Here is a 13,248-nt window from a genome sequence, read left to right on the forward strand (position 1 = left end):
TGTAAAGAATCACTAGAGTGTAAAGCGCTCAGCAGACAGTGGGGAGAGGAGAGTTGTGGCGGAAGCTGTGAGATAGGTAAGGAGCATCTTTGATACACCTCGTGGTGATGGGAGAGCCACTGCAAGGGAGTAACACAAATTAAATGTAAATCTGTTACCCTTCATTCCCTCCCCATTGCTCGAAGGCTAAAAAAGGAAATCCTTAATTTGGTCCCCAGTGCCCTGCATGGTCTTCTACCACCTATCTCACCAGCATCATCTTGTACCATGCCTCCTTTCCCCACGTAAACATAAAAAGATGGTGAATTGGGATGTAAAGGTGGATTTATTCATTTTTACTTTGCCTGCTGTATTGTTATAAATAGGGATTAAAAGACCTCATTCTGGTGACTGGTTGAGAGGAGCCACAAGCAAAACACACTCCCTAACTATATTTTCTGGGCTGGAATTCTGCATTTAGTCTTGACCAACTGTATGGAGATACTTTTCTCTTTAACAGGTTTCTCCTCAAATAAAAATCTGTTGTAAACATACGGAAAAGAATGGCAGCGGAAACGCAGACGCTGAACTTCGGGCCTGAATGGTGAGTTTTCAGAATCTCATCCTGTTCGATATTGGATGACTAGTACAGTAGTAAGGTATTTGTGCACGTGTTGGGGGGGTTTATAAAATGCGCATGTTTTTGAGACTGCTTTATGTGCCTGCTTGAAAACAATATAGCTAGTCTAGGAATAAGTTATATTTGGTTAGTGACTGCATTTATACTTTTAAAAAAAATCTTCCTGTTTTCGTCGTGTAATGATAATGGATTTAAAACTCCCCAGAGTCCCACCACCCTAGTAAATTATTTGTGCTTGAGCCCTTATCTAGGTGCATATATAACTTTATATAACTGTAACATTTTTATGTGTGTATGATTTCTGCTACAATGTTTGTTTGTGAGGGCTATTCATAGACTCACTTGAAAAAATAGTTTTTATTAAATTATTATTTGAGTTTTATTTTATTGATGGGCCAGGCAGGTGGTCCAGAATTACACTGACTATTAACATCCCATTTAGGATCGGGTTAGCATTTCCATAATAACAATTAATTGACCTTTGAGTCTCTTACAGATATGTTTGGACCCCGAATATGGAATTCTCATGGAATTTTGAGATCTGTCACCTTGTAGTGTGACTTTTTCCCCCTCTTCTTCCTTTCCCCCCAAAGTTGGTGATTGAAGATCCTCTCATCAGTGGCGTGAATAATGATAGTTGCTTTTTCCATTCAAACATTGAACCAGAGGCAGTATATAAAATAGATAAATTGGAATAGTCTCTTAAATATTCTTGATTGTTTAGGTGGTGGTGGTTTGATAAATGATCCAGACTTCCTGTAGTGACTCCCTATTTGAGCACTCTTATTATTAACTTACCTTATTATATGCATTTCTTTTTATGTGTATTTCCTAAGTTTTCTTGGCCCTTATAGCTAGCATTTGGAGTCTGAGGAGAAATCACTATTTGAAATTCTAAGAACTGATGCAACTTATATACTTCGGGAGTTTATTTTGGAAATGTTGCCCTAAGTAATTCTGCACCTTTTTTAGTTCTTATTGTTACCAAATCAATATATACTTCTAGAAAAATTAGAAATTACAAGTAATCCAGAAGAAGATATAATCACCATAATTTCACTGTCCATGGTAACCACTGTAAATAGGTTGGTGTATCTTTCTAGGTAGTTTTGTGTATGCTTATTTGTGTAAATGTACATTTATTTTCACAAAAATGGGATCATACTGTACATTCAGTTTTGTAACCTGCATTTAAAAGAAAAAAACCACATCAGAAATATCTTTTTTATCAATAAATATTTCCTATTATCTTAAATGGTTGCATTGTATGGATGTACCATCATTTATTTAACTAGTCTTCGAGATGTAGCACATACAGGCTGTTCTCAGTTTTTCATTATTATAAAAATATTTTTGATGAACGTTCTTGCAGCTAAAACTTTATTCACATCTTACCAGGTGGCTTTAAATTCGTATAGCCCACTTTGTAAACCATTTTGTGTGCAGCTTTTCTGCCTTCATCTAGAATTTGTAACTGCTGCTCTTTTGTATTTACACACTCTCTTGTCTCTTTCTTTGTAAAAACACGATTAAAATTGTCAGCTAATTTAAGGTAGTTCTTTTTTTTTTTTCTTACAGTATCTCTCTATTAAGAAATAACAGTGAGAGACAGTACCAGGAATTTAGCTAAAACAAAAGGAAAAAAATGCACTCCTGGTGATGTTTTAGAATCATTACACATTTAACTTCATGCTGAATGGGTTGACAAACTATGGCCACGGGACTGTAAAGTTTTGTTGAAACACAGCCACGCTCATTTGTTTCCATAGTATCTGGCTGTTTTCACACTGGTGGCAAGGTTGAGTAGTTACAACAGAGGCCATCTGGCTCAAAAAGCTTAAATATTTACTCTCTGGCCATTTACAAAAAAAAGTTTGCTGGCCCCTGTCCTAAACCATGGGTTCCCAAAGTCATTTCAGTGAGTCATTGACCCAGTCAATCAGTAGCGTCTTACACATCCTTCTCATCGGTACTCTGAAGTTTTGTTTGATGGTGTTTTGTTTGATCAGCCCAGTGTTTTACACAAAATTTGAATTGACGTAGCTTTAGCAGAGGAAAGTTACCAGTCCCGTGCTTAAGCAGTAGCTTTACCTAACTGTTACCTCTGTTACCCTGCAGGCATTAGAATTTAGGAGCCTTCCCTTAGTCATCTGAAATGCTGATAAACTGAGGAGCAAAGGTCTAAGTAGGCACACTGCCTTCTTTGCACCATCTATCAAAATTTCTTCTGGCAAAGGGAATATATGAGACCTTGAAGTAACTCAGGTAACCCTGATCTAGAAGTATGAATAGGGACTGCTGCTGTGTTTTTTCTGCATGTAACATTACATTTATTGTGAAACTTGAGGTAAGGAGCTGTGTCCAGAATAACTTGAAAATCAAAGTTTAGAGTGATTACACTGAATCTGTGTGTAACTGAACCATACAGAAACATTTAGTGATACTATATTCTTTCTACTAAGGTCATCATTTTTATAATGATGTAAAACATAATGTTCGGTAAGAGATGTATAAAAGGAAGAGGTTTATTTGACAGTAGTGAAGATGGGAGAGCATTGAAAATTGTGCTAGGGACAGACCATGAATGACCATAAGCATGGACTTTTTAAGGTAGGTCTGGAAGAATCATTAGGTCTTAGCTTATCTTTATATTTAGGATAAAGAAATGTATTAACGTAATTACCAAAGCAGTTTTTAAAAGAGTGAGATAGATTTAATGGAGGAGTAAATCATGTTTTAGGTATAAAACAAGAGTCACTTTAAAACTTTACTCAAATATTACCATCTTAGATGTTTTCTGACCACCTGTATAACAACCTCCCGTTACTCCCTACCTCCCTTTTCCTGTTTAATTTTTTTCTTCATGGTCTATATCAAAATATAACATGCCAAATATTTTACTTATTTTCTTTATTATTTATATTCCATCCTCCAGCCCCCACTAGACTGTGCGCTCCTTCGAGGGCAAGTACTTTGGTCTCGATTTTGTACTGTTTGTTCATTGCTGTATCTCCAGTGCCTGGCACATAGTAGGTACTCAATAAATATTTGTTAAATGAATGAGTGAATTGTTGGAAAGTAAAGTTGTTTTTAATATTTTGCTATTGTCAATATGTATACACATCCTTGAACAGTTCTTTTTGTGTTGCTGATTATTTCCTTTGGAGTAATATCTTAGAAATGGAATTATTAAATCAAAAGTTTAATTTTTAAGGCTTTGGATGATATATGGACAGACTGACCACAAGAAGGATTGTATGAATTTAATTCCTATCCCCTGTCTGTTTACTTCACGCTTGACAGAACACAGAGTACCACCTTGAAGAAAAAATTCTTTTAGTTCTAAATCTAGTAGATTTAGGATTTTAAAGAATTTTTTTGTTGTTAGTCCCAGTAGTAAAATAATTCACGCTCATTCCATAAAACCTTGGAGGAAGCAGTAGTACAAAAGGAGAAAGAAAAGATCTAAGTTACCCTTAATCATGCCACCCAAAGGACCATTGTTAATATTTTGGTTTGTATCCTCATATTCTTTCTTGTTTGCAAATAATTGTATACTTCAAGACATTTTTAAAAAGCAAGACAAATTCATTGTAACTTGCTTTATTTTGGGATTTTTACTTATTTATTATTTTGAGCATTCAAAATCTACTTAGATAAGTCTGGATAATAAAGGAATTTATTATAGCGGAATGAATAATTGCAGACAGTTACCTGGCTTTATGGGGAAGGAGCCAAGGAACCTCATTTGGGGTTTTTCTGTCTCATCTCCATGGCCTTAAGGAAGTTTCCCCAGGTCTTTCCTTGCAAAAATGAATGAGGCACTTTTGTTTTTCCCAAAGCAATTTGTTTAGACCTATGTTAAAGTAGTTGTGACCTTGTACTGTGTCTCTTTATATGTGTTTACCTTACTCAGAAAAGAACTAATTCCATTAAGAAAGGCACTGTATCTCTCAATTTTGGTAAGCCCATTGTTTAGCTAGTGTAGGTACTTAGTAAATAAATATTGAATGATTCAAGTCTTAGGGTGGGGGATATGGGGGCAAGAGAATTCAAACCTGAGATTGCTAGGTTACTATTCATGATCTTTGTGAGAACTGTGGAGAAAATGAGAGATGTTCTAGGGGATGGAATGCATTAATAGTCCCAGTTTGCAAAGAGTAAAAGATAACTGCCATCTGAAGGAATGGTAAATTAGATGTTATCCTAGGGTGTATTTTAGAAGAGGATATTAAAAGTTGTTTAGAAAACATTTTATCAAGTGCCTCATATGTTTTATGTCTTGGGTTGGGTGCTGCGGCAACAAGGATAAAGGACATGGTACCTACTTTTGAATTATTTAGTGGGGAAGCTGACACTAAATAATTTCACAGTAATGTCAGTGCTGTAAAGGGAGTATAATGCCAGTACAGGATATTCAGCTGCTCATTTGATGCCTGTAGGCATCTCATCCTTCATAGTTTTCCAAAACTGAGCTTATGAATTTTGCTCTTTTAAATTTCTTCTTTTATTTCATCTTAATACCACAGTGTGCCCCTTTCCTCAAGCCAGAAGTCTTGGAGTTATCCTGGATATTTTCTTTGACTTCTGTATCCTTACGTCTATTCCACCACAATGTTGGGTCAATTCTACCTCCAAAATATCTCTTGAATGCATTCATTTCTTTCCATCTTCATTGCCTCTACCCTAGTGTAAGCCACCATCATCTCTGACATAAACTATAAGGAGTGGCCTTCTGATGTTTCCCGGCTTCCATTCTTTCTTCTAATTGCTCTCCCCACTGCAGCCAAAGTAATCTTAAAATGTAAATTGGATCAAGTTTTCTCCGGAATCCTTCACTAGCTATTTGTATGAGTTTATTAGCTTTTTTTCCCACTAGACAATTAGTTCCATGAACATTGGGCAGATACTTAAGTGTAGATTTCTCTCCTTTCCCTCCTACCACTCTCTTTCCAGCCCCCAGCCTCCTCATTGTCTCTGTTCTTTTCCTTTCCTCCTTTCCACTTAATCTGTCTGCTTCCAGGCCGTCCCCTCCACACCCCAGGTGAAAAAATATGAGATTAGAAAAAATATTCCAGATAGAAAAGGCATGTGTAAAGACAAGGGGACAGGAAAGTGTAGGTTTAAGAGGGGAATTCCAAGACATTTGCCTTTACTGTGAAGTGTGGGAGAGAAGAGCTTACAGGTAGCCCTTTTATGTTAAGAAGCTTTGGGTTTTATTTGATCATTGTGTACCAGTGAAGAATTGTTGAGCAGGGAGTGTTTTATTCAGATTTACATTTGAAATAAATAACTGGTAGTAGTGTGGAGGATGGACTATGACTAATTAAGTTTAGGATGCCGCTGCAGCAGTCGAGGTAAGAAAAGTGTGAACAATAATAGGTTACTTGATCAGGCGATGGTTTGAGAGATACAGGATTTAAAACTGGTGGGATGTTGTAATTGGTTATGGGAGATGGATAGAAGGTGAGGAGTAAAGGATGATTTCCAGACTCTTAATCCAGTGGCTGAGTAGATGGTGGTATCCTTACTTGCCTTTGGGAATACAGGTGATGAAGGAGGTTGGGATGAATAAACTGATGAGTAGGGTTTTGGATATGATAAACTTGAAGGGCTGTGAGTGGTTGAATAAGAAAACCCTACTCTCTAGTGAAGAGTTCAGAGCTGGAATTGAGAATTGTGAACTTACACAGAAGTGCTTTTTGATTCGTGTGTCTTCACACATCTACATTGAAATTCTAAATTACTTTTTTAAGCTGAAGTTTGGATTTTGGACAACAGTTAACAAGTGAGGATTGTGGAGTACTGGGGGGTTTTAGACAGCCCTGCTGCTGCTGCCTATCAGTTACTACTAGTACTACTAGGAGTAGCACTGGGCCTCCTGTGTTAAACAGATCTCCATATGGCTATAGGAAGATGAAGGTGATAAGGATAGAGAAATTTCACTTGGGCCTGGTGTTGAGGTTACTGAACTTCTAGAGCAGTGGAGTGGTAGGGGAGAAGCCAGGTTGCGCTGGGTTTTGAAGTGATTGGGAAGTGAGAATGTGGAGATGTCTCTGAAATGAAGAGGAAAGATGACCAGTGCTGCATAGGTAAGAGGGGGATGCTGCATTAGAGGAGTTTTAAACAAATCACTATTAGATATATTTAGAGATGAGGGGAAAGCCAATAGGGAAGGGTTGAATTTCTAAGAGAGGGTTGTATGGCGCAAGATCCTAGAGGAGTTAAAGGTCACTGGTGGATTTTTAGGGAGAGACATTATCCACATATGTTTTAGCTTTTCCAGATATCTGTCGGTGAGGGAAGACTTGGGATAGGGTTTGTTAATTATTTAGTATAGCACAGCCATTATCCTGACTCAGGCCACCGTCTTCTCCAAGTTTGAATAACTCTCAGCCTGCCTTGGTCTGTTCTCTTCACAGTAGCTAGAGGAATCTCTTGAGTATGCATTCTGGTCGTGTTACCTTTTAGGTCTGGTGCCTCTAAGAAGTGTTCATTTCACAGGCATGGAAAGCCGGTGGGGTTTGTGGGTGGATTTGAAACCTTGTGAGGAGCAGATGAAATTAGGGATGTTGGGGAGTGAGAGGGAAAGTCTCTGGTGAGATGAAATAACTGCAAATACTGGGATGATTTTCACTTGGAAGAGCGATTAGATGTGCCCTCTAGTGGTAGAAGCTCTTGGGGAGCATATTTATAGACTCAGTATGAGATATTTTAAAATTATATATTAATTATATATATGTATATATATTAAAAATTAATTTTTGGCAGAATAAACCATGGGTATTTTAAATAAAAATTTGGAAAGATTTTGGTCTTTTTTGTCATAAAAACCTAGTTTTGGACTCTGTTCTGCTGGTGGTGATTGTGGGCAAATTGCTTAACTCCTTGGCCTTATTTTTCTCATCTGTTATATTGGGGTTGTTGTGGAACTTAAATGGGGTAATGTATGTGTAACGTTCCCAGCTTCAGTTCTTAGTGGATATTAATTCCACTTTTTCAGGAAAGAGCTCAAATGTACATGAATTTGATGCAAACCACTGTACCGGAAGGTCCTTCAGCAGTGGTTGGATCACTCCTTCGTGGGCATGTTGTTTTCTTACTGGTTTGTTTAACCTGTCTTGTAGGAGTTAGACTCAGTGACCTCTGAGTCCAAGAATAATTGGAAAGAAAATGAAAGACCAACCCAGTAGCAGTGAACACTGCTAGCACCCAGATTGTGTCTTAATATACATATTACTAAAGAGGATCAGACTCCCTGGTGAAATGGTGATTCTAAGTCTGAGGCAAGAAATAAGCTGATTTTGGAACATTTGACATACCAGATAGAAAAGAAGCTGTTAAAGACTACTAGGGTTGGATCAGGAGGACTTGGGAGCCAACCTGAAGCCTCTCCCACTGGGCAAATATGAGATAGTTTGAGTATTGCTAAGAATAATTGCAGTGAACTGAAATACATTAATAAAAAATAATTTGTTACTATTGGGGGATGTTAGTGAACCAAGTCATTATTTTGAAAATTAATAAGTGAAAAGGAAGAATGAAGGCTCTTTCCTTCCTTTCTTACATGAACTATATCCTATTAGGTAATACCAAATAGTGTAAGAGGGAAGTTTCTCTTTGTAGAACTGTTCAAGCTAGCAAATAAAGAAGAAATGATAAAGTCACTTTGCAACCTTAGTGAACTCAGGGATCTAAGCTTTGGTCGTCAGGGACTGCTTAGCCTCGCAAAACCAACCAGGCAGTATGTGTCTCCTGATGGAATAACACACCACCACATGGAAGTGGTCTTGCCAGGTCTGATCAGGACTCTGCATCCAGTCACCAGTTTACATGAAATGCAGAGAACAGAGAAACATGTTAAACTGTATCACAGGGATAAAATCAGCAAAATCGAGACTTAAAAGAAAAATCCTTATCTTTTAGAGAGAACATTCTGAAATATTTACAGATGAGATAACTTTTCTTCAAAAGATTTTCTCAGAACTTGAAAATAATTTGCCTCAAAAATCTTGAAAGCCAAAGACTTCCTTCAAAATAGTATTAAAGGATGGTTAGATGGTGCTGCAGAAGGAGCAGTATGGATTGGGGACTGGGTGATGGGTACATGGCAGTTTGTTATATTCTTCTTGGTATTTTTATATATTCAAAATTGTCCATAGTAAAACATTAAAAAATAAGTGGAAAGAGAAGACAGAAACATTGAAATAAAAAACAAAACCCTAGAGTCTCACTTTACTAATGCATACTCTTTTTTTTTTGGTATTGCTTTCTACATGTAAGCACATTTTATATATTTACTATGTACATATTGTTTTTTTCTGCCATTTTTGAATAATGTGCAAGTATTTACTATGCTTGGCCTTCACACTTTTTAATGTATAATTTGTAGACCATTCTCCCCTCCCCTTTTTTGTCAATAAAGCTTAGCAATTTGGGGGATATATTTTAATGCTTCTGCTGAATTTTCCTTTGTGCTAAACTACTGCATTGCAGTACCGTGGTCCCTTTTACCCTTGTTATCTATTACTTTATAGAGCTTTGGGCCACTCCCAGATAATCAGCTACTCCTGATGGTAGTTTTCCCACTTGCTAGTTGATGCAGTGCTGGAGTACGATCATACTCCTGCGATTTTTTTTGCTGAGGTTCTCCCCCGCACCCCGCTCTTTTTTAAAATAAAAACATTTTATTATAAAATTGAAATGTTTCTCTTTTCCCAGTTCCATTCCTTAGAGGCAGCTGCTATTATCAGCTCGAAGTATATTTTTACATTTTTTTTCCTTAGTAAATATGGCTTTTATATTTTTTCTCCTTATACTGCACTTTTTTCACTGCATTTTTAAATTCTCTACACCAATCACTAATTGCTTTCATTAAAAGTGAATTATGAAATATTGTGGGCATATATAAAAGTATCTTTTTTATAAGCTTCTGTATTTTGCTTTTTCTTTTGTGTAGCATACTTCGTTAAATATTAGCAAATCATTCTTTGAAGTGGCTGTTCTAGTTTATAATCCCACAAATACTACTTGAGAATTTGCATTGTTTTTCATCCTTACCAACAACTGGTATTGTCAGATTTATTAATTTTTATTAATCTAGTGGGTGTAAGGTGATATATGACTTTTGTTTTAATTATATGTTATTTTTATAGTTTGGAAAAAGGTGTCCCCATCTCACCCGCTAAGCTTCTCACAGACATGCCACGATACTTTCTAAGTTAAGGAATTTTCAAATGGTTGTCTAGTTATTTCTCAATGAGCTGTTTTCTTAGTGAGCTATTATAGCAGGTTGTATTAGAGCTAAAATCTTGGATACTTTGAGATAGTGGGGTTTTTTTTTGTTCTTTTTTATTTTATAAAATTTTTATAGTATATTATATGAAAATAAAAAGTCCTCTTACTGCCAGAATATTTGACACTTCATTTTATATTCTGTCTACTATTTTAGGCTCCGAGCTCTGTCCAGTGGTGGGAGTATTACATCCCCTCCTCTTTCTCCAGCACTGCCGAAGTATAAATTAGCAGACTATCGTTATGGCAGAGAAGAAATGTTAGCACTTTTCCTTAAAGACAACAAGGTAAGAAAGTAGGAAAGAGTTCAGAATTATGAATAAGATTTCAGGTTATGTACAGTTATGTGCTGATATATGAAACAGCCATGGTTTTTCTCTCTACCTTTTTTTTTTTTCCTGCTTTGAAACCTGCAGTAGTTCACAGAGGCTCTTCTAAATGTTACGTACTCTTTATTTTTTTAGAGAAGACCTAACATTTCATTACAGGAGTAGAAAGTTTCATGAAAACAGGAGAGTAGTCAGGACTTAATGCTTTGTCTGACTAATTTCCTCTTAACCTCTATTTCTATCCCAGTTTGATGGCTGAGAAAGGAAGACTTTTTCTCTTCTCTCTTTATTGGATCTCTTATTCTTCTTTCCAGTTAGAAGTTAGGAATGAGAAGGGCAGATGCTTGTCTTGTTCTTTTCTTTTGAGTTAAATATAAAATTTTCAGTGGGGACAAAATCTTAAAATGTGACACCACATTTGTGCTACTTATAAATGATCAAAACTCAAACAGTATAAGATACACTTTTTTTTTTAACATTTTTATTGGAGTATAATTGCTTTACACTGGTGCGTTAGTTTCTGCTTTATATAAAATACACTTTCATTACCTGACTAGTGAGAAATAACATTTTCTATTTTTTAAGTATAGTTTGTTTTTAATTTAATTTTATGGATTAAGAATCAAATTTTAATGATGGTTGCTTAGGACAGATACAGTTGCTTGTAAAACTCTCCTTACCACCTTGTGCTTTGAGTTAAATGTGCACTCTGGAATACCAGAGTCAGTGCTGTATATCAAATCTGAGAGTGGTCGTCTGATGGGAGGACAGGGAGAGTGACTGGGGTTTTTAATGTTTGACCCTTTCAGAACATTAATTGTGTCTGAATGAGCTTTAATCCATATTTTTAATAATCAGCAACAGGTGAATCAAAGAATATTTTCTTGTTTTATCTTCTTGTAAGTGGAGGGATAGCATTAATCTCTTGGTCATGTGTTTGGTCAAACAGATACCTTCAGACCTTCTGGATAAAGAGTTTCTGCCTATCCTACAGGAGGAACCCCTGCCGCCGTTGGCTCTTGTACCCTTTACAGAAGAAGAACAGGTTTGTGTCTACCTTTGAGCTTCAGTCAAACCCTTGTTCCTTCCCACTGAGGCATGAAAATGTGAAGTTCCTACTTAGGCGCTAAGGAGTGTCCTCCATTCCCCCCAGATCTGCTTCCTTCTTACTCTTTTCTTGGTGTTTGGATGCCTCTCTTAGCTGACTAGATTCTGCTTTAGATCTGAAGCTGTTGAGTGTAAGGAGATATATTTGAGTAGAGAGAGTTATTTTTTGAGGGAGAGGGCCTTCTTTTCAGAAACATGTAGTTTTTCAGTTTTTCTGCAAAACATGAATTCTCACCAATTTTTTACCAGTTCTTACCATTAAAGGAAAATGTAGATCTTCAGCTTACAATATGCTTAAAAATGTGCTCTTCTGTCACCAATTTTTTCTTTTTTAATATATTTATTTATTTATTTTTGGCTGCGTTGGGTCTTCGTTGCTGCACATGGGCTTTCTCTAGTTGCGGCGAGCAGGGGCTGCTCTTCGTTGCGGTGCGCAGGCTTCTCTTTGCGGTGGCTTCTCTTTGTTGTGGAGCATGGGCTCTAGGCATGCGGGCTGCAGTAGTTGTGGCCCTGTCACCAATTTTTTAATGATATTGTGAGAAAGTTAGAGTTTTGGGCTGGAAAGTAGCACATTTTGTGTTTGTCCTTTTACAGTGTACTAAGTGAATACGGCACAGTTGTATGCTACAGAATCAGTACACAAAAGTCAGTTGTATTTCTGTATACTAGCAATGGACAGTTCACAAAGGAAATTAAGAAAACAATTCCATTTACAGTAGTATTAAAAACAAAATACTTGGTTGGACTTCCCTGGTGGTGCAGTGGTTAAGAATTCACCTGCTGTACAGGGGATACGGATTTGATCTCTGGTCAGGGAAGATCCCACATGCTGCGGGGCACCTAAGCCTTCGAGCCACAACTGCTGAAGCCCGTGCGCCCTAGAGCCCAAGCGCCACAACTAATGAGCCCAAATGCCGCAACTACTGAAGCCCACATGCTCTAGGGCCCGTGACCCGCAACAAGAGAAGCCACCGTAATGAGAAGCCTGTGCACTGCAACGAAGAGTAGCCCCCGCTGGCCGCAACTAGAGAAAGCCCACGTGGAGCAACGAAGATCCAACGCAGCCAAAAATAAAAATAAAAAAACAAAATACTTAGGAATAAGGAGATATAAAACTTTTACGTAAAAAGTATAAAACATGTTGAAAGAAATTAAAGGCTAGATAAGTGGAAAGGCATCAGCATTTATTAAGCCATGGAAGATTTAATATTGTTAATCAATCTACTGTCAGTACAATCCCCATCAAAATCCCAGTGGCTTTTTGGGTAGAAACTGACAAGCTGATCTTAAAATTCATGTGGAATTGCAAGGGACCCTAAGTAGTTAAAACAATTTTGAAAAAGAAGAACAAAGCTGGGGACCTATACTTCCAGTTTCAGAACTTACTATACAAAGCTGCAGTAATGAAAACTGTGGCTTAAGGATAGACATATAGATCAGCTGATTAGAATTGAAAGTTTGGAAATAAAAGCAAATCATTCCATACTGCTAAATTGTTTTCAAGAAACTTTGTATGAGGATATTTCTTTTGTTTCACTGCTGCCATACCTGTAGCATTTTACCATTACTTTTGCCACGTTCAGTATTTTTATTTATTAATTAATTATTTTGAATAAGCAGTAAATCATATGGTTTAAAAATCAAAATTTACAGAACAGTATATAATAGAAAACCTCTCTCCCATCCTTTCCCCCAGCCACCTGTCTCCTTTTCCGAAAGGCAGCCAGTGTTAGCAGCTTCTTGTGTGTTTTTCCAAGTAAATATGTTTCCCCCCTTTTTGTGCAGGTGATGGTGTATACTAAGCTTTGTTCTATACTTCCAACATTATTTTTATTGAAAAAATTCTCTGCAGATTTGGATATAATATTCTTCCATTGTTTTACTTTGCATTTCTTTCCC

The 13,248-nt window shown here is 36.9% G+C and overlaps 1 protein-coding gene across 1 annotated transcript in view; it reads left to right on the top strand.

Annotated features, from left to right (window-relative positions):
- The first annotated feature begins 542 nt into the window (after window positions 1–542).
- GIGYF2 (GRB10 interacting GYF protein 2) overlaps window positions 543–13,248 on the top strand; it is a 101,054-nt gene continuing 88,348 nt past the window's right edge. The window contains 3 exon segments of the mRNA XM_007462768.1: window positions 543–583; window positions 10,071–10,200; window positions 11,192–11,287. Coding sequence (XP_007462830.1) covers window positions 543–583; window positions 10,071–10,200; window positions 11,192–11,287 — 267 coding nt within the window.

The sequence above is a fragment of the Lipotes vexillifer genome, unplaced genomic scaffold (assembly GCF_000442215.2).
Source record: "Lipotes vexillifer unplaced genomic scaffold, Lipotes_vexillifer_v1.1 scaffold860, whole genome shotgun sequence".
In the NCBI taxonomy this organism is placed as follows: domain Eukaryota; kingdom Metazoa; phylum Chordata; class Mammalia; order Artiodactyla; family Lipotidae; genus Lipotes; species Lipotes vexillifer.